Source organism: Protopterus annectens, chromosome 2.part1, assembly GCF_019279795.1.
Source record: "Protopterus annectens isolate FY-2018-M chromosome 2.part1, PAN1.0, whole genome shotgun sequence".
Taxonomy (NCBI): domain Eukaryota; kingdom Metazoa; phylum Chordata; order Ceratodontiformes; family Protopteridae; genus Protopterus; species Protopterus annectens.
In genome coordinates, this window is record NC_056729.1 from 1166570012 (window position 1) to 1166590193 (window position 20182).

General features: G+C 42.2%; 1 protein-coding gene across 3 annotated transcripts in view; it reads left to right on the forward strand.

Moving 5' to 3' along the window:
* Positions 1–20182, forward strand: part of PINX1 (PIN2 (TERF1) interacting telomerase inhibitor 1) — a 1591633-nt gene that overhangs the window by 577007 nt on the left and 994444 nt on the right. For all 3 annotated transcript variants that reach the window (XM_044062702.1, XM_044062701.1, XM_044062703.1), the window contains exon 6: positions 2213–2295. In XM_044062702.1, coding sequence (XP_043918637.1) covers positions 2213–2295 — 83 coding nt within the window. The remainder of the gene's footprint in view (positions 1–2212; positions 2296–20182) is intronic.

The following is a 20182-nucleotide window of genomic DNA, read 5'->3' on the forward strand; positions in this document are numbered from 1 at the left end:
GGTGTATGCATTTGCACAATGGCACTGCATGTTCCTTAGGCTTGTGCTATATAGGTGCAACACCTAGTTCTCCTGTTGAGTGTCAACCAAGTGGCAAAGCAGAGTTGTGACCACCTCCCCCTGCAAACAACCATTTTCCAGAAGGGTATTAATGTGTAAGGAGAGACCTGTATCAAGTCCTTGGCTTCACTGCAGCATGTTAAGCCGTGGTGAAGTACAGGCTAAAGGCAAATTGATACCAAGCTTTTTCTGCTTGCTAAACATGTCCCATTTAGCAAGGGTCATTTAAAAAATTAAGTTAACAGAAAAATTACAAAAAGTAAGTAAGTGCAATAGGCAGTTAAATGGAGCTACTGTTTTTGTTCCACCCACTATCTGTGATGCTTAGAAAACCATGCTTAACAAGCGAGAGTGGGAAGATAAATTAGAAAGGTGTGTGTGTTTGTGTGAGAAAGATTGTACAATAATGCCTGACCTAACACCAAGACTATGGAAAATTTATATTACCCTTGTGCATTTAAGAAGTTAATAGAGCAAGAGGTTTTGTATCATCATGCTTTTTTTGAACAATAATAAATATGAAAAATCAAACATTTTAAAGGAACAGAGCAGCACTTTGAGGCAAGGTTAGGGAAAAGTTGAGAGGTGGGGGTGGGAGGAGTTGTATTCCCCTGCACTGTACATATTTTTACATTCATTTGTTGACATTGAGACATCTGAAGTGGAGATAGTAAAAAATAGTTGTAACTGCTGGGCATGTGTTTGTGTGTCTGTCTGTCTATTCCTCTGCATGTACATGTCCATGCGTGTGTAAGAGTTTCTCCATATGTGTGAGAAACTGTATCTGTCTCTGCATCTGTTACTGCTTGTATATGTGAAACTCATGTGAAACTCACTGTGTGTGTGTGTGTGTGTGTGTGTGTGTGTGTGTGTGTGTGTGTATACTTACATAATGTATATTTTGGATGTTAAGTATATCCCCTGTCAGCAATTACATATTCCACAACACCCATGAAATACTAAGAGAAGAACTTATTTTACATCAAAAATATTAAAAAAAAAATATATATATATGTGTGTATGTGTATATATATATATATATATATATATATATATATATATATATATATATATATATATATACTGATAGTAAAACAAATGCAAACCAAATTAAGATAGCCCATTTTCTGACCACTGTAATGCCCTCCTGTGGCAATGAGCCTCACAACACCTCTGAGTGCTCCATTATTTCCTCAACAATTCCCTCCTTGTCTAGCAAAACTGCTTGTTTAATGACTTCTTCTTTCTGCTTTTTCCGGTTAGGGGTCGCCACAGCGGATCAACTGTCCATTTATGATTGGCAGTGGAGTTTTACGGTGTCGAGTTGCCAGCCCCGGCACCCAACCTTCCACAGAAGGCGCACACACTCATGCCTAGGGCCAGTTTAGAGTGTCCAATCCACCTACAAGCATGTCTTTGGGATGTGGGAGGAAACCGGAGCACTTGGAGGAGACCCACGCAACCACAGGGAGGACATGCAGACTCCGCACAGAAGGCACCCCAGCTGAGAACCGAACCAGAGAACCTCTTGCTGTGAGGTGGCAATGCTAACAGCTGCACCACTGTGGCCACATTCTGTAGCCCTCTGAAACAACTTGAAAAGGTATAATTCCTTACCAGAAAAATCATATGTTTGGAAGATGAGAACCATTTTGAAAGGATTTGTGAATTGCAAGTATCTTCTTTTTCTTGTAATTTGCTTAAAGGTGACATCCAAGGCAATTGTTTGACCCAATTCTGTTTGAAGTGATGACTGGAGTGCACTGCTTGGAGATCTAACAGCAGATATGGGCACCTAAAAGTGCAAATAAAGATCAGTTACAGAAAAAGGTTACATTATGTAAACCTTTCACCTTCTTTTTCCTGTTTGAAATAGAAAGTAGCAACAACATGGGGTTATGGCTGTCAAGCTTTGTGAAGGCCAGGGTCATAAACTTGACAACCAAATTTAAGAATCTGTAGGGGACAGGGTTTTGAAACACTGACAAATATCCTCTCATTCCATCTATACCATTATTTCCGAATAATTCTGTCAAAAAAATAGCAGTACATGTACTGCTGAAATTCCAGCACAGTAGAAGTTTACAACAGTTAACCCCTCGTGACAATGAATTTGTTTCTGCAGCTGACATGTTTCATCTTATTTTTGTAGGAAAGGACCTTTCTTGTCGTACAGAAACAGATTTAGCCTGCATTTTTGGAAAAAGGAAACGTCACGCAGAGCAAAAAAGCAAGGTACACATGTGAAGTAATAAATGGCTGCCATAAGGGCTACTTTTTGTTGTGGAACACTTTGCTATTTAAAAAAATAGTTTTCCTCGGCAAACTGCATTTTATACATGATTTTGTGCTCTGCATTTTGAGTTTTTAAGGGGCTTAACGGTAATTTTTAATTTGCTTGCTCATTGTTGCATTTATTAGACTTTGGAATAGGTTGCAGGAATTCTACTAAAGGGGCATGTTGTGACATAATGTATTTTACGGCTGACATTTTCATTGGTAACTCAGTAGCGGACAGGTGATCAGCTTTCTTTTTGCCTAAATTTTGGCAAAGCCTATTTATAGATTTGATTGACAAAGTATTTTATTGTCATGTATGTGCACAAACGTGTGCATTTGTGCTTTGCCAGCTGTTACTGTACTCTGTGGTCACTGTGATGGGGTCACAGTTGTTTTGCTTCTTGCTTGGGTTATGCAGGACTTTGCAAAAATTCTGTTCTGGTTACACTAATTATATATGTGTGTATATATAGATATATAATATAGGTGTGTGTGTGTGTATATATATATATATATGTATAATATATATATATATATATATATATATATATATATATATATATATATATAGTACACATACACACAGGTCTATATGAAATCGTTGACTTATTGGAAAATCAAAAGTCATATGGTCGAGACCATATGTTCAACTTTCCGGCTTTTTGAAAAGTAAAATGAAAAAATTACAAAAATAAGTTTTTGTAGGGGGGCAAGCTCCCCCTGCACCCCCCATGTGGGGGCTGTGCCTCCCACACCCACTACAAATTATATATACTAACTCTTAGATCACAGTACAGTGGGGGAATGGAAAAATTCCACCATCCCCACTGTACAGCAGTCTCCATACAACTGCTTTGACTTTTCGGGAAGTCAAATAGATGGTCTGGACCGTATGACTTTCGACTTTTTAAAAAGTTGATGTCATATAGACCTTTATACACACAAATATGTATATGTTTATATTGTATATATTAAATTTGTATGTGCATGGGTGAAAATTAGTGTGGACCCCATACATCTTACATTCTCAGCCACTGATCCTTTCTCTTTCGTAGCCTTCAAAAACTCTCATTAGTAGCCATTTTTTTCCAAAACTCACAAATCTTTAACAAATAAGCAGATGGTTACAAAAAAGAAGACAGTCCTAAAATAATAAAAAAAACACTTTTAATGCAGAAACTGTAAGTATAAAGGCACCAGTAGTAAGTCTATAAAACATGAAAAAGCACTTTTTACAAGTGTTTTCAACAAATGGCTATAGCTGTACCAAAATGCAACATTATAAGCTCAGTTTTTCAACATAACATCTGCAGTACACCAGCACCTGAAGCTTGAGACTAAATGCAGTCGACTTTTTTTTAAATGTGGACAATTTTGATCCAAAATATAGTTTGCAGAAATAACTGTGAAATGCCATTTATGAATGGAATTGATTGCCATGTTACCAAAATTCCACATAATTAAAGTTATAACCCTACACAAGGATCACTCACACTCAACCCCCCCCCCTCCAAAAAAAAAAAAAATCCCCATTTTCTGAGTGCAGTAACTCACTTTAAAATGTGGACTATCCAGATATTACTGCATGCATTGGGTTCTGTAGCTTGCACATCCTCTCATGTCTTATTGCCTGCTCATTATTTATTTATTTTTATTTATCTTACATTTGCTGACTGGGATAGTCCGACTGAGCTGAGATGCTCTTTTTCAGCGGAGGCCCGGGGAGAAAAGCTCCACTATTGTACATTAAATATTGAAGTAGAGACAAATGATAACACTAGATTTTACAGAGAATAGTCAGCACTCTCCATACAGAACTAATTGTCCTCTCCGATTTACTGAGAAATTCCTCTTCTGCATCTCTAAAGCCAACAACAACTCAGGGAAAGCTCTTTTTTTCTCATGCCATAGCTAGATCCTGGAATAACCCTTCTCTGACCTCTGTCCCCACTAACACACATTTCAAAAATGCTGTCAAATCACATCTTATGAATACATGGCTATGTCCATGCATCACATGAATCTCACAATCTCAGCACACTTTACACCTTCCTTCCTGCTATCTCTACTGTATATATGCTACAATTAGTTATCTTACTGTCATCTTGAAATTGCATAATATGTCATCTCTAATCATTTTTTATTCTTTTTTTTTCTTTTATCCTATCTCACTAATCAATGTTAAAGCTTTGATGTATGAGCCTCTCTATCTTTGTAAATTTACTCGCTTACTGCTGATGTATTGTTTATTGTTTAGACTGGATTGTATGAGACTTTTTATGTCTGTACTTACCTTAATTATCACTGTTATATGATTGTTTGTATTACCATGTTGATGTTAATCTAATTGTGGAGCTTTTCTCCCAGGGCCTCTGCTGTAAATGGACCTGTGTCCAGTCGGACAATCCCGGTAAACAAATGTTAAAAAATAAAATAAATAAACACAGTGACAATTAGAGAAAATACAATTTCCAGAATCTACTTACAAATGATGGTCAACCTAAAACCAGATTTGCAAATATCACAGTTTCATTTTACTACAGTTTTTGTGTTATACAGTAGGAGAAAATAACCTGGTTAGTGACAATTATGATATAAAAGTCAAAGCTGTTGATGTTTGCAAGGGCCCTAGTAGGACTGTCCAGGATTTAAGGAGGTTGTGTACAGAGGCAGGACCACTGAGAGTTTAGATATTCTCTTGCTGCAGCTTTGAATTGCTTAAAGTTTTTATGGGATCTGATTTCTAGTGGAAGATTGTTCCAAGATGTAGAAGGGTGGTAACTATAGAGGTTTTGACCAGTTTTATTGTTGGGTTTGTGTATTTCTAGCAGGTCTTGGTGGGAGCTGCGTAGCGGCCTGGCAGGGTTATAATGTGAGTTGAGAGGAGATAGGTTGGGGCAGTAAGATTTCTGGTAGAGGAGGGAGTGGACTATAAGCAGTTGAGAGAGAAGTAGCTGGTGGGGAAGCTCTAGCCAGTATAGATGTTTTACGGCAAGGCAATGGTGAGATTTATAGGTGCGTTGTGCTGTAAATCTAGCTACCTTATTGTAAGTTGTCTCTATCTTGGCTAGTATTGTAAAGTTTAGATTTGTAAGGATTTGGGAACTGTATAATAGGCTAGGTAGGAGGTAGGCATGAGAGACTGTGATTTTAGCTTTGGTGGTGAGGAACTTATTGTTCGATAGAGAAGCCCTAGTTTCTGGTGAGGTCTTTTTATACAGTTGTTTATATGCAAGTCAAATTTAAGTTGATCATCAATTAATACTCCTAAGAGTTTTATGTTGTTTTCAACAGTGATGGAGGTGTTGTCAAGGGGATAGTACTGAAAAACTGGTTTTGGGGTAGGAGAGGTTTTTAAGAAGAAAAAGGAGGAGTTTTTTTTTTTTTTAGGGTTGAGAATAAGTGAATTTTGAGAAAGCCAGGTTTCAACAGAGTTGAAGGATTCTTTGGTAGCAGTGATAAGCTCTGAGGAGGTCTCCAAGATGGTGATGTTAGTAGAGTCATCAGCATATTGTATGAGGGAAGATTGAGGACAGGAGGATTAGAGAAAATTAGTGAAGATGTTAGAGTAATGGGCCAAGACTGGACCATTGTGGGACACTCAGCCTAACTGGGAGAGGAGGGGAGACTGCTGAGAGCCATCTCGCTGATTGCTTACACTCAGAGAGATAGCTGGAAAACCAGGCAACAGTAGCAGTGGAAAAGTTGAGGTTGGATAGTTTGGTAAGAAGGAGCGAGTCACAGACAGTATCAAAAGCGTTAGAGAGGTCGAGGAAAAGACAGGAGACTAGTTTATTGTTGTCTCTTGCCAGAGAGATGGTATGGATGAAGGGTGGTAGAGCAGTTGTAGTGCTGTGTTGTGGGCAAGTTTTCTTGTAATAGGTGTTGCATGACTTGCTTTTGAATGCATTTTTCTAAGATTTTAGAGAGAGGAGAGAGCATAGCAATAGGTAGAGTTTACCTCCTGTATGTATTGGTAATGTATAGAACTCTTTCCAGATAGAGGGAACTTTAGATTCAGAGATGGGATGGTTAATTAAGATAGATACTGGGATAGCAATGGATTCAGCAGCTAACTGTAGGAAATAAGATGGAAGGTTATCAGCAGAAGGAGAGCAGGTTTTGAGTTTGGAGAGTAGAGACTTTATATAGTTAGTGGGAACAGGTTCAAGTGAGAGAGAGTCAGAGTTTAGGTACGTTCAGCAGATGTAGATGCTCATCATGTCACACTGCTGCAGTCATTACACTTGGGTTATCCTGCCGTCAGGCGGTTCGCCAGTCGGCCAGAGTTCCAAAGTCTCGGTCCGGCGTTGATTGCTGTCACCTCCTCCCTGACGTCAGTGCGACAGGGGTATATAAGATGCAGCCAATGCCATTTTCTTCACTTTTTCTTGCCGCGCGGTGCCCGAAGCAAAAGCAGTTCGCAAGTGCCATTTGGCCGACTCCTCAGATTTTCATTTCTGAATCCAGAACCGAAGTCTTCTACAAAGCTAAGTACCCCGTTGGGGAAACTTTTTCTCGCCTCAGTCTGATGTCAGTAAAAGTTAATAACTGCATTTCTTGTGGGAAGCAAATACCTCATAAGGATTTCCATTCTTATTGCATCCCATGCCTAGGCCCAGACCACGACGTCACTGGTTGTCGGTTTTGTGCTAGGTTTAACAAGCGCACTATTAAACGTCGGTTTGATTTTGCCCGACATTGCTTTGGCAGAAAATGTAATTATACAATGCCGTCGAAACTTCCGACAACCGCAATTCATAAAAAGCGCAAAGACAAAGACAGGCATCCGAGGCCCAAAACGGATGACGACACCTCTTCTAGGCCAGTCGCCGGTTCTCCGGTTTTCAGCGAGGCGCCTTCGCAGCCCATGACGACCGCTTCTGCAGAACCACAGGCAGCCACCGACTCAGTAGAGATGGCTGGGCCATCAGACTCCCAAGTTTTACAGACTACCGAAACCGACCCTACAGAGGGATCCCGGTGTACATGAGCCTCCTGCAGCTTCAGGGGGTGTATTCAGACCTAGTCAGCTTAGCCTTACCCTCTTCTAAGTCTAAACCACCTCTTAAATCTAAGAAATCACAGTCTCCAGGGCAGGCCTCCATGCCTATGAAACAAATGCTCAAAATGGCCAAAGACCTGATCACTCTGATCAGGGGGTCCCATCCCCCTCCTGATAAAAGGCCCAGACAAGATGTAGATTCTGACTCCTCTGACCAGGTGTCCATTTCCTCACAGTCTTCCTCAGACCTAAGTTACTCTTTTCCCCCTTATGAGGATTCTGATGCTGAGAAATCCATTCCATCAGCCTCTCCCCCAGAGGATTATTTTTGGGGGGAAACTTTACACACCATGAGGGAGCATTTCCCTTGGGAGGGCCAGGATTACACAGAATCCAAGAAATGGCTCAGAGAATTCCTACTTTTACCTCAACACAGACCCCTGGCTATTCCGCCAGTGTTAGACATTGTGGATGGTGTGTATGCTGAATCCAGCTTAAATCCTGACTCCTTACCTCCAGCTCCAATTAAACCAGACAGGTATTACAGAGTCCCTGACTCACACAAATTTCTGTATAAAAGCCCAGTAGCAAACCCAGAAACTATTTCTCAGGGACCCAAAGGGGTCAAGGCCTCATCAGCAAAGAACCCAGTTCCCTCTGACGGAGACTCCAGAGCATTAGGCAGATGGGGAAAGAAAGTATATACATCTGCAGCTTTAGCAATGAGGGCTTTAAATTGCCAATTTCACATGTTAAAATACCAGCAATTTCTGATGTCTCAGTTGAAACAAAAAATGCTTTCAGATACAGATCCTCCTAATTTTAAAAAAATGCAGGATTTTATTGCATGCTGCTGAACAAGTGGGAAAACATACTTTGCAATGTGGTTTTGATTCTTTAGAGGCCTCCTGCAGAGCAGCAGTTACAGGCTCTGTCATTAGAAGACACGCATGGTTAAAGGAACATGCATTGCCAGATCATGTTAAAGCAAAACTACTGGATGCACCCTTGCAGCATGATGTCCTATTTGGAGTTAAAGCAGAAGAGGTACTAAAGAAAATGGAGGATAAGGCAAAATCTATGCAAACAGTGAAAGATTTCTTACAGGTACAGCCTCCAAGATTTAGCAGAAACTGGCCAACAAAGAATTGGTCCTTTCCTGTTACAGACAGACCTCAAAGGGGCAAATACAGACGTCCAAGAGGCAGAGGGCAGCCACAAGGTCCTTACAGGCCTCGACAATGGGGTGCACCAGGCCAGAAAGAAGGAGAAGACAGAGCAACCTTACAAAAAGCAGTCCCAATGACTTCCCACTACAGCTGCCAAACAATTCTCTCTTGGCAGCCCCACTGGGAGGAAAACTGGCTCTTTTCTATCACAACTGGCATATGATCACCAAAGACAAATGGGTTCTCATTATCATTTCACAGGGTTACAGGTTCCATTTTCACACTCTGCCAAGGTTAAAAGGAATGCCAAATCTGCCACCAAATCAATGGGCAGAGGCTCAAAAACAAATTACAGCACTCATGACCATGGGAGCTATTCAAAAGGTACCTCTGCAGGAACAAGGACAAGGATTTTACTCAAGACTCTTTCTGTTTCCCAGAAAAGACAAAGCCTGGAGGCCTATTCTGGATCTTTCATCTCTAAACACTTACGTGGATGTCCCGAAATTCAAAATGTTGACATTACAGCAGCTTCTTCCCATGCTGGGCAAGCAAGCTTGGCTCGTGACTTTGGACCTCAAGGAGGCATACTTGCATGTCCCTATCAGACAAAACTGCAGAAGATACCTCAGATTCATAGCTGGTCCAATGCATTATCAATTCTCTGCACTGCCCTTTGGCTTATCTACTGCGCCCAGGGTCTTTACAAAGTGCCTGGCATCGGTAATTGCATTTTGCAGACAAAGAGGAATTCAAATTTACCCGTACCTGGATGACTGCCTAATTCAAGCAGAGAGCAAAGACATTCTCCTAAAGCATCTGACGTTTGTAAAAAAGTTACTAAGTTGCCTGGGGTACACAGTAAACGAAAAGAAATCAAAACTAGTGCCATCACAAGAGATAACATTCCTGGGTGCCAGCTTGAACACAATGGCCCTGATGGCTTATCTCACGCCAGACAAGCAAGGACATTTGACTCAATACTTTCAGTTGATGGCAACAAGGACCCGACTCCCTGCAAGAAAAATTCTGCAGGCCTTGGGCTACATGGCATCTTGCATACTACTAATTCCATATGCCAGACTGCATATGAGGAAACTACAATGGTACCTAAAGAGTGTATGGTCTCAACACTGTCAAAGTTTGGAAACAGTTATTCCACTAATACCTTGCCTTCAGAAGGAGTTTCGATGGTGGGCTCAAGCTTGTCACCTCAACAAGGGACAACCTTTTACTCAACCCACACCCAGGCAAAAACTGACAACAGATGCATCGGATTACTCCTGGGGGGCACACATGGCAGGAAAATGCATTCAGGGCAGGTGGCCTATAGAACAAAAGCATTTTCACATCAACCAAAAAGAGATGCTAGCTGTACAAAATGCCCTTATAGCTTTCAAGGACCTGCTATATCCAGGACAACTACTACTAAAGACAGACAACACCACAGTCATGTGGTACATAAGCAAGGGGGCACCCATTCATACCCCCTCTGCAGACAAGCAATGACCTTGTGGAACACAGCTATAAGCTATCAAGTTCATCTACAAGCACAATTCCTGCCAGGAGAGAAAAACACACTGGCAGACGACTTAAGCAGAAACATATTGGATCCACACGAATGGAAATTGAATCCACAAATATTCAGAAAGATAACACAGAAATGATGGAACCCGGACATAGATCTGTATGCATCACCAAAGAATTGCCAGCTACAGAAATTCTGCACAAGGAGTTACCATCCACAAGCATGGAAAGTGGATGCCTTCTCATTCAGCTGGAAAAATTTAGCAGTATACGCATTCCCACCACTGCCTCTTCTTCCAAAGGTACTCGTAAAAGCCAGGCAAGAGGGGCCAAAAATTATCCTGATTGCACCAGACTGGCCAAGCCAGCACTGGTACCCAATCTTAAAAAACTTAGCACAAGGACCACCTGGATTACCACATCTACTCTCTCAGAACAACAATCAGGTTCTCCACCACAGTCAGCTAAGGACCTTAAACCTCACTGCATGGAAGATACCTTAGCAAAGCAAGCAATGCCTCTCTCTAAAGCTGTTATGGATGTCATCCTGGAGGCCAGAAGGCCTAGTACCAGGAAAGCCTATTCGGATAAATGGAAGAGATTCTGTTCCTGGAACCAGGCTCACAGCCTGGACCCTCTTGTGCCAAACATTCCTCAGATACTACAAATATTTGACTGAGATGCTGGACAAAGGCCTCTCCTTTTCATCCATCAAGATCCATGCCTCTGCCATCTCTGTTCATTACAACACGGATCCACCAATTTGCTCTAATCCTTTGCTAAAACAGTACCTCAGAGGGGCAAAAAACATAAAACCGCCCCGTAGAGTACCTGCTCCAACTTGGGACCTCAACTTTGTTTTGGAAAAATTAACTTTACCTCCTTTTGAGCCAGCCAGCACAGCAGAATTAAAATACATCTCTTGGAAAACTGCTCTGCTCCTGTCACTTATATCAGCATGAAGAGTTTCAGAATTACAGGCACTAATGGCAGTGGAACCTTTCCTCATTTTCCACCAGGACAGGGTGTCCTTAAGAACTAACCCTACTTTTATGCCTAAGGTGGTTTCAAGTGCGTCTGTAAACCAAACTATTCATTTGCCAACTTTTTACCCAAAACCACAGAATAAAGGGGAGAGACTACTGCATTCATTGGACCTTCACAGGCAGTTGCGCTTCCACTTGGACAAAATCAAAGCTTTCAGAAAATCTGAGCAATTATTCGTAGCATATGCTGCAGGTGCACAGGGAAAAGCCATTTCCAAGCAGACTATTTCCAAATGGATAGGACATTGTATACATTTCTGCTATACGCACCATGGGAAACTTGTGCCTACCAGCATTAGATCTCACTCCACCAGGGCAACAGCCACTTCAACGGCCTACCTCAGAGGAGTACCTACCAAGGATATTTTGGAAGCAGCAACATGGAGCTCTGTGCATACCTTCACCAAGCATTACCATCTGCCTCTATACTCTAAATCCAGAGCTGGCTTCGCCTCTGCAGTGCTGCAGGGCCTTATAGCCACCCCTAAAGCATTATAGAACCAGCCACCCTTCCTCAGCTTTGGGATTCTACCCAAGTGTAATGACTGCAGCAGTGTAACACAATGAACATAGTACAGTTTTGTACCTACCATAAATGTAGATGTTCGAGTGTTGACACTGCTGCAGTCCAGGTTACCCTCCCTCCATCCCCTCTTCATTGCTATTTCATACCTAGGTCTACTACCCTTAACTACCTTTGGGGGGTATTTGCTGGTAACTGAAAGTTTTTGTTTGCTTTTCTTATTTATGTTTTATTAGCAATTTGAATTGCCTACCTATTTGGAGGCACCTGACATCTGGGGCAAGAAAAACAGAAGAAAATGGCGTCAGCTGCATCTTATATACCCCTGTCGCACTGACGTCAGGGAGGAGGTGACAGCAACCGACGCCGGACCAAGACTTTGGAACTCTGGCCAACTGGGGAACCGCCTGACGGCAGGATAACCCAAGTGTAATGACTGCAGCAGTGTCAACACTCGAACATCTACATTTATGGTAGGTACAAAACTGTACTTTCTTTTTCATGTTGCATTTTTAGCTGCTTGATTTTAGCAAATTGCCTCGCATCAGTCTGATTGTTTGTATTGCAGCATGAAGGTGTCTGTACTGTTACTTAGGCTGCATTCGTGCAAAAACGGTTATATTATTGCCTCAGCCAGTGTTTTAGAGCATACTGCACAGGGTGCTTTCAATTCTACAGCACACTTTTCTTGAACTGTGATTTATAGTTGTAAACTGTAGTAAAACAGATATTGCCTTGTTTGTGATTTCTGTGACAAACTGGGGGCTTTGCATTCTCTATGAGGTATGTACTTATATATTCAATCTTTTGAAGAAACATGGAAGTTTTCCCCTGAATATTCACATTTTTTTCTGTTTTTTTTTTTTTAGTTCTTTACCTCCCTTTGGGCACAGGCTTTACCCCCTAGCTGCCTTAGTGACCTGTTTATTCCTTCTTTGCATGAGCCATATAACTCATCCGTTCCTTTCTGAGGGGTGATTGGACTTGGAGTGAGGCCATCAGCCATGAGGAGGATTCTTTTTTTTTGTTTGTTTGATTTTTTAGGCCCTGTCCTCCACTGTGTATGCTTAGCAATCAGTTCATGTCTGTGGATGCAGTGGGTGCCAGTGAGGGTGGGCTACGCAGTTTAGGTTATCCTGCCAAACTTGAAGTCAGCACTCCTGTGTATTCTTCAGGCTCCACTGAGAACTCGACAACACAGGACCGTGCAGCTGAGGCACATGCCTTGCATACTGTCCCTGAACAGAGGTGAGACAGCCACACAATGTTGTTCATGTCCACCTCCTTCCAACTCCAGCAGGTGCCAAAGTTGCTAATAAACTGAGATTGCCTAGTTTGTAGTCATGGCTCTATCGCCCTATGCTGTCAGAGCTGGCAATGTTGCAAGGTTTTTAATGGTCAAGCAAATAGCCAGACAGGTCAGACTTTCTCTCCATTTATAAGATGTCGTCTCATGAATGTAGATGTTCATCGTGTTACCCTGCTGCAGTCATCACACTTGGGTTATCCTGTCGTCAGGCGGTCCCGCAGTCGGCCGGAATTCCAAAATCTTGGTCCGACGTCGGTTGTTGTCGCTTCTTCCCTGACATCAGTGCGCCAGGGGTATATATATTGCAACCGACGCCATTTTCTTCAGTCTTTCTTGCCGCGCGGTGCCCGAAGCAGAAGCAGTTCGCAAGTGCCGGTCGGCCGACTCCTTAGATTTTCGAATTCGAATTTCAGACCGAAGCCTTCTATAAAGCTAAGTACCCCGTTGGGGAAACTTTTCTTGCCTCAGACCGATGTCAGAAAAAGTTAACACTTGTATTTCTTGTGGGAAGCAAATACCTCATAAGGATTTTCATTCTTATTGCATACCTTGCCTAGGCCCAGACCACGACGTCACTAGTTGTCGTTTTTGTGCTAGGTTTAATAAACGTACTATTAAAAGACGCTTTGATTTCGCACGACACTACTTCAGTAGAAAATTTAATTACAGTATGACGTCGGAGCAACCGACTACCGGCGTACACAAAAAACGCAAGGATAAGGACAGACAGCCCAGGCCTAAGCCAGATTCCGAGGCCTCAGCTGGTCAGGTCTCCGGTCCTCAGTGAGGCTCCGACGCAGCCCCTGACTACTGCAGATTTGGAACCCGAGACCGCTTCGGAACTTCTGACGGAATGTACCAGGCCGACGCAACCATTTTGTTCAGGCCCTACCGACGACTTTGCTGATAAAGATGCTGAAACGCCTTCGGTTTCTGAAGGCGTTTTCAGACCGACGACGCTTACCATTAAAACGTATCTTAAGACGAAGACTCCTGTTAAATCTAAAAGGACTGCATTTCAGTCCCCTGTTCAAGGTCCCATGCGTAAGAAACAGATGCTCAAAATGGCTGAAGATTTAATCTCTTTAATCAGGGGTTCCCAGCCTCCTCCTGACAAAAGGCCTAGACAAGAGGAAGATTATGCAGCCTCTGAACAAGTGTCCATTTCTTCAGCCTCTTCTGAAGACCAAGATTACTCCTTCTCTCCTTATGAAGATTCTGATGCTGAGGATTCCATTCCCTCAGCTTCTCCTCCTGAAGACTATTCCTTTGGGGAAATTTTACGCACTATGAGGGAACATTTCCACTGGGAAGGTCAGGACTACTCTGACTCGAAGAAAAGGCTCAGAGAGTTTCTTTTACTCCCCCAGCACAGACCACTTGCCATCCCACCCGTGTTAGACATTGTGGATGATGTTTACTTAGAATCCAGTTTGAACCCAGACCCTCTATCACCTGCTCCGGTCAAGCCTGACAGATACTACAGAGTGCCTGATTCCCATAAATTTCTCTATAAAAGTCCTGTTGCTGACCCAGAGACAATCTCCCAGGGTCCCAAAGGGGCTAAGGCTTCTATGGGTAAAAATTCTGTACCCTCTGAAAGGGATTCCAGAGCACTAGACAGATGGGGGAAAAAGGTTTACACCTCAGCCACTCAAGCATGTGGAATTGGCAATTTAATGCCCTCATAGCTAAAGTATCAACAATTTCTAATCTCACAGTTACAGCAAAGAATAACCACTCTCCCTGAACAGTCTGAATTGAAAGAAATGCAGGATCTAAAGTTAGGTCTCCACATAATCATTTTTTGGATATGTTGCCGGTTCAAGTCAAGAAGAAGGGTCCCTGGAAACGATCGCTCAGCGACGACCGGGACTTTCAGAAAAAAAGACGGACATTAGAATGACTGATTGTAAGCATAATAATATTGTGTTTAATTTATCATCACGTTGTTTGAACAAATTTGAGTTAATGGTCCTTAATAAGGGCTTCACTTTTGTTCCAAGTGCACAATGTTCTTACCAGGAAGTTGTTTTGGATATTATGTCGTATTGTCGGAATTTGATGCTAAGTAAGCAGTTTGGTGTTAATATTGGTGCACATTCCAGTTTAAGGAAACCCAGTAGTTTTATACCACCTTTAACACCAGCTCTGCAATTATTTATTAACAAATGTGATCATGACCTGATAGAATATTTCCAGAAGAATGATAGGGATAAATTTTATAACCTGACAAAAGAGCAAAGACAGGCAATGATAAATTTAGGTAATTATACCGATATCGTTATCAAAAAAGCGGACAAGGGAGGCTCTGTTGTCGTATTAGATACAGAATGGTATATTAATAAGTTAAAAATCTTGCTATCAGATGCACTTACATACATCAGGATTAATCCGGTGGATATAAGAAGAATTATTGACAGGGTCCATAATAGGCTGCGGTGGCTTAGTGACAATTTAATGATAACACCACAATTGTTTGAATTTTTGTTTATTGAAAAGCCCTTGACACCAATATTTAAAGCATTGCCTAAAGTTCACAAAAGTCTGTTGGACCCACCCCTTAGACCGATAGTTTCGGGAAGGGGATGGGTCACTGAGAATATATCCATCTGGCTGGAAGTAACACTTAGACCCCTAGTGGATGAAATGGCATACATTTTAAAGGATACAGGGCATTATTTGAGCCTGATTGGTAACATCAGTAAGGAGGACCTGACAGGTGATTACCTGATGGCCACCCTCGATGTAAATAATCTCTTCACTATAATAAATAATGACTATGGGATTTTGGCATTAAAGGAGCTTTTAAATGCTAAAAGATTCACCAGCGCTAAGATAGATTTGATTCTAGAGCTGTTAGCACTAGTATTGGAGAATAACGTTTTCTTAGGAGGAGATTTTGCATATAGACAGGCGCAGGGGATAGCAATGGGCACCCCCTGTGCCAACACTTATGCAAATCTCGTCCTTACATATTGGGAGAAGTCATTTGTGTTTAATGACAATATATGGAAGAAACATCTGTTCCTATATCTACGTTTTGTAGATGATATTTTTGTCTTATGGAATGGGGATAGTAATGAACTGAACAGCTTCATAGATTACCTCCATTCCACCACTACTTTTTTCAGGTTTAGTGTAAAAACATCCAGGGTTGAAATAGACTTTTTAGATGTCTGCTTAACCCAAAACAAAGAAGGCTTTACTTCAAGCTTGCATAGGAAGGAATGCTGGCGTAACACTCTGTTGTCCTATGACAGCATGCATCCTAGGCACACCTTTACCAATGTGGTGAAAGGTCAATTGGGTAGGGTGTCTAGGATAGTGAAGGATGAAGCTCAGTATGAAATGGAGGTTGACTATCTAGGTAGTTGTTTTTCCAACAGAGGTTATGATAAGAGAATGGTGGGGGATGCTATCAAGAGGACAAAACCACTTAGATCTAATAGATTTAGACCCTGGCTGGATTGTACAGACAATGTAGAACTAAAACGAGCAGACAGGAGGGCCAGATTTGATAGGCATAAAGTAGCGCTAACCTATGGTAGTGACGTAAAAGGTATCAGCAATATAATACATAGTAATTGGAATATTTTAGTTAGTGATGAAAGCTTAAAAGAATTAGCTGGACCTAGTCCCAATTTTATCTATAAAAGGAATAGAAACCTAAAGGATATACTCTGTAAGGAGGTATCTACCCCCACTGACATCAGGTTAAGAAAGGGGAAGGCAGGAACTATACCATGTGGCTGCTGTAAAGCCTGTGGTAGTATTAAGAAAGGGGTTGAGTTCAAACACCCCATTAGTGGGAAGGTTTTTCAGTTTAAGGGTAGGGCTAGTTGTCGTACTACAGATTTAGTGTATATAGCAGAATGTAATCTGTGCAACTGTTTTTACGTTGGGAAGACCAACCAAATGTTAAAAACAAGAATTTTTCAACATTCATCTAGTATAAGGAATAATGATGAACACAACGCCCTGTTTAGGCATGTCAAGGATAACCCTACACATAAATTTACGTTCAGGGTTATTGTGAATTTAAAACTGACCAACAGGGGGGGCGATATTAAGTTGAATACTGAACTAGCTGAATCCAAGTGGATTCTTGAATTGACAGCACATAGGGAACCAGGCTTAAACGATGTTATCCCTTTAAAACCTACACTGAGTAAAAGGCGGGTGTTTTATTGAACATTGATTGGCTGACAATGTTTTTAAAAGGAATTTTAAAATGTAATGTTTTTATCTGATGAAGGGCAACCGCCCGAAAGCGCTCATTTTATATCTATTGTCCGGTGGTATTAAACAGTCTTTATCCAGAGCAGTATCCAGCATCGTTATTTTGTGCTACTCAGCTTCTCCTCCTGAAGACTATTCCTTTGGGGAAATTTTACGCACTATGAGGGAACATTTCCACTGGGAAGGTCAGGACTACTCTGACTCGAAGAAAAGGCTCAGAGAGTTTCTTTTACTCCCCCAGCACAGACCACTTGCCATCCCACCCGTGTTAGACATTGTGGATGATGTTTACTTAGAATCCAGTTTGAACCCAGACCCTCTATCACCTGCTCCGGTCAAGCCTGACAGATACTACAGAGTGCCTGATTCCCATAAATTTCTCTATAAAAGTCCTGTTGCTGACCCAGAGACAATCTCCCAGGGTCCCAAAGGGGCTAAGGCTTCTATGGGTAAAAATTCTGTACCCTCTGAAAGGGATTCCAGAGCACTAGACAGATGGGGGAAAAAGGTTTACACCTCAGCCACTCAAGCATGTGGAATTGGCAATTTAATGCCCTCATAGCTAAAGTATCAACAATTTCTAATCTCACAGTTACAGCAAAGAATAACCACTCTCCCTGAACAGTCTGAATTGAAAGAAATGCAGGATCTGTTGCATGCAACTGAACAGGTGGGCAAGCGCACCTTACAATGTGGGTTTGATTCTCTGGAGGCCTCCTGCAGAGCAGCTGTCACTGGGTCTGTTATACGTAGACATGCTTGGTTAAAGGAACAAACTCTGCCTGATCGTGTTAAAGCAAAGCTTCTAGATGCTCCCTTACAGCAGGATGTTCTTTTTGGAGTTAAAGCAGAAGAAGTCTTAAAGAAAATGGAGGATAAGGCAAAATCTATGCAGACAGTCAAAGATTTCCTACAGGTACAGCCCCCTCGCTTCAGCAGAAATTGGCCAACAAAAAATTGGTCCTTTCCAGCTACTGACAGACCACAGAGGGGTAAATACAGACGTCCAAGAGGCAGAGGACAACCACAAGCCCAGTACAAACCTCGACAATGGGGCACTCTAACACAGAAGGGAGGAGAAGACCGGTCCCAACCTACCAGAAGGCAAACTCAATGACTTGCACCTCATCTGGCCAAGCAACACTCTCTTGGCAGCCCCCTTGGGAGGAAAACTCGCACTTTTTTCAGACAACTGGCACATTGTCACAAAGGACAAATGGGTCCTAGACCTAATTTCACGAGGATACAGATTCCATTTTTACACCTTGCCAGTGAAAAGAGGAATGCCAAACCTGCCACAAAATCAATGGGCAGAGGCACAAAAACAAATTACAGCACTCATGGATATGAGAGCCATTCAACTGGTACCTACACAAGAGCAAGGCCAAGGATTTTACTCAAGACTGTTTCTAGTTCCCAAGAAAGGACAATGCCTGGAGACCAATTCTGGACCTCTCAATTCTAAACACCTTCTTACAAGTACCCAAATTCAAGATGCTAACTCTACAGCAGCTTCTTCCCATGTTGGGCAAGAAAGCATGGCTAATAACGTTGGACCTCAAGGAGGCATACCTGCATGTCCCTCTCAGGCAAAGTTGCAGAAGATACCTCCATTTCATTGCAGGTTCAACCCATTACCAATTCTCTGCACTGCCCTTTGGCTTACCTACTGCGCCCAGGGTCTTCACAAAATGCCTGGCACCAGTAATTGCATACTGCAGACAAAGAGGAATTCAAATATACCCATACCTGGACGACTGCCTCATCCAAGCAGAAAGCAAGGACATTCTCTTACAACATCTGGCTTTTGTAAAACATCTTCTAAGTTGCCTAGGGTACACAGTAAACGAAAAGAAATCAAAACTAGTACCCTCACAAAATATGACATTCCTGGGTGCCAGCTTGAATACAACGGCCCAGAAGGCTTATCTGATGCCAGACAAACAACTACAACTGACTCAATATTTCAAAACAATGGCAACAAAGACCCAACAACCTGCAAGAAAAATTCTGCAGGCCTTGGGCTTCAAGGCATCTTGCATACTACTAATACCATTTGCAAAGCTGCATATGAGGAAATTACAGTGGTACTAAAAAGCGTATGGTCTCAACACAGCCACAGCTTGGACACAATGATTTCTCTCATTCCCTGCCTACAACAGGAGTTTCTATGGTGGTCACAGGCATGTCACCTCAACAAGGGTCAGCCTTTCACTCTGCTCCCAGCCAGGCAAACTATGACAACAGATGCATCGGACTACGCCTGGGGGGCACACATGGCAGGACAGTGCGTCCAAGGCATATGGACTGCAGATCAAAGGAATCTGCACATCAAAAAGAGATGCTAGCTGTACAGAATGCTCTGACAGCCTTCAAGAATCTATTACAAACAGGACAACTTACAATAAGGACGGACAACACCACAGTAATGTGGTACATAAACAAACAAGGGGGTACACACTCCTGCCCTCTATGCAGGCAAGCAATGACCTTGTGGAACACAGCTCTGGCTTACCAAGTTCAGTTACAAGCTCAATTCCTGCCTGAAAAAAAGAGCACATTGGCAGACGACCTCAGCAGAAACATCATGGATCCCCACGAGTGGAAACTGGATCCACAAGTATTTGCAATGATAACTCAAAAATGGGGCCTTTCAGACATAGACCTGTTTGCCAGTCCTCAAAACTGTCAACTAACAAAATTTTGTACAAGGACACTGCACCACCAAGCTTGGAAAGTGGACGCACTCTCATTCAGTTGGAAAAACCTGAGAGTATATGCCTTCCCTCCATTGCCTGTCCTCACAAAGGTGCTTTTGAAAGTCAGAAAGGAGATACCACGACTGATACTCATAGCCCCAGACTGGCCACACCAGTACTGGTACCCACTTTTGAGGAATATGGCCCTGGGCCCACCTTGGATTTTACCACAAATTGCCCATTTGCTCACACAGCAAAACAATCAGACTCTTCACAGCCAGCTCAAAACCTTAAATCTGGCTGCATGGCAAATCACTTAAGC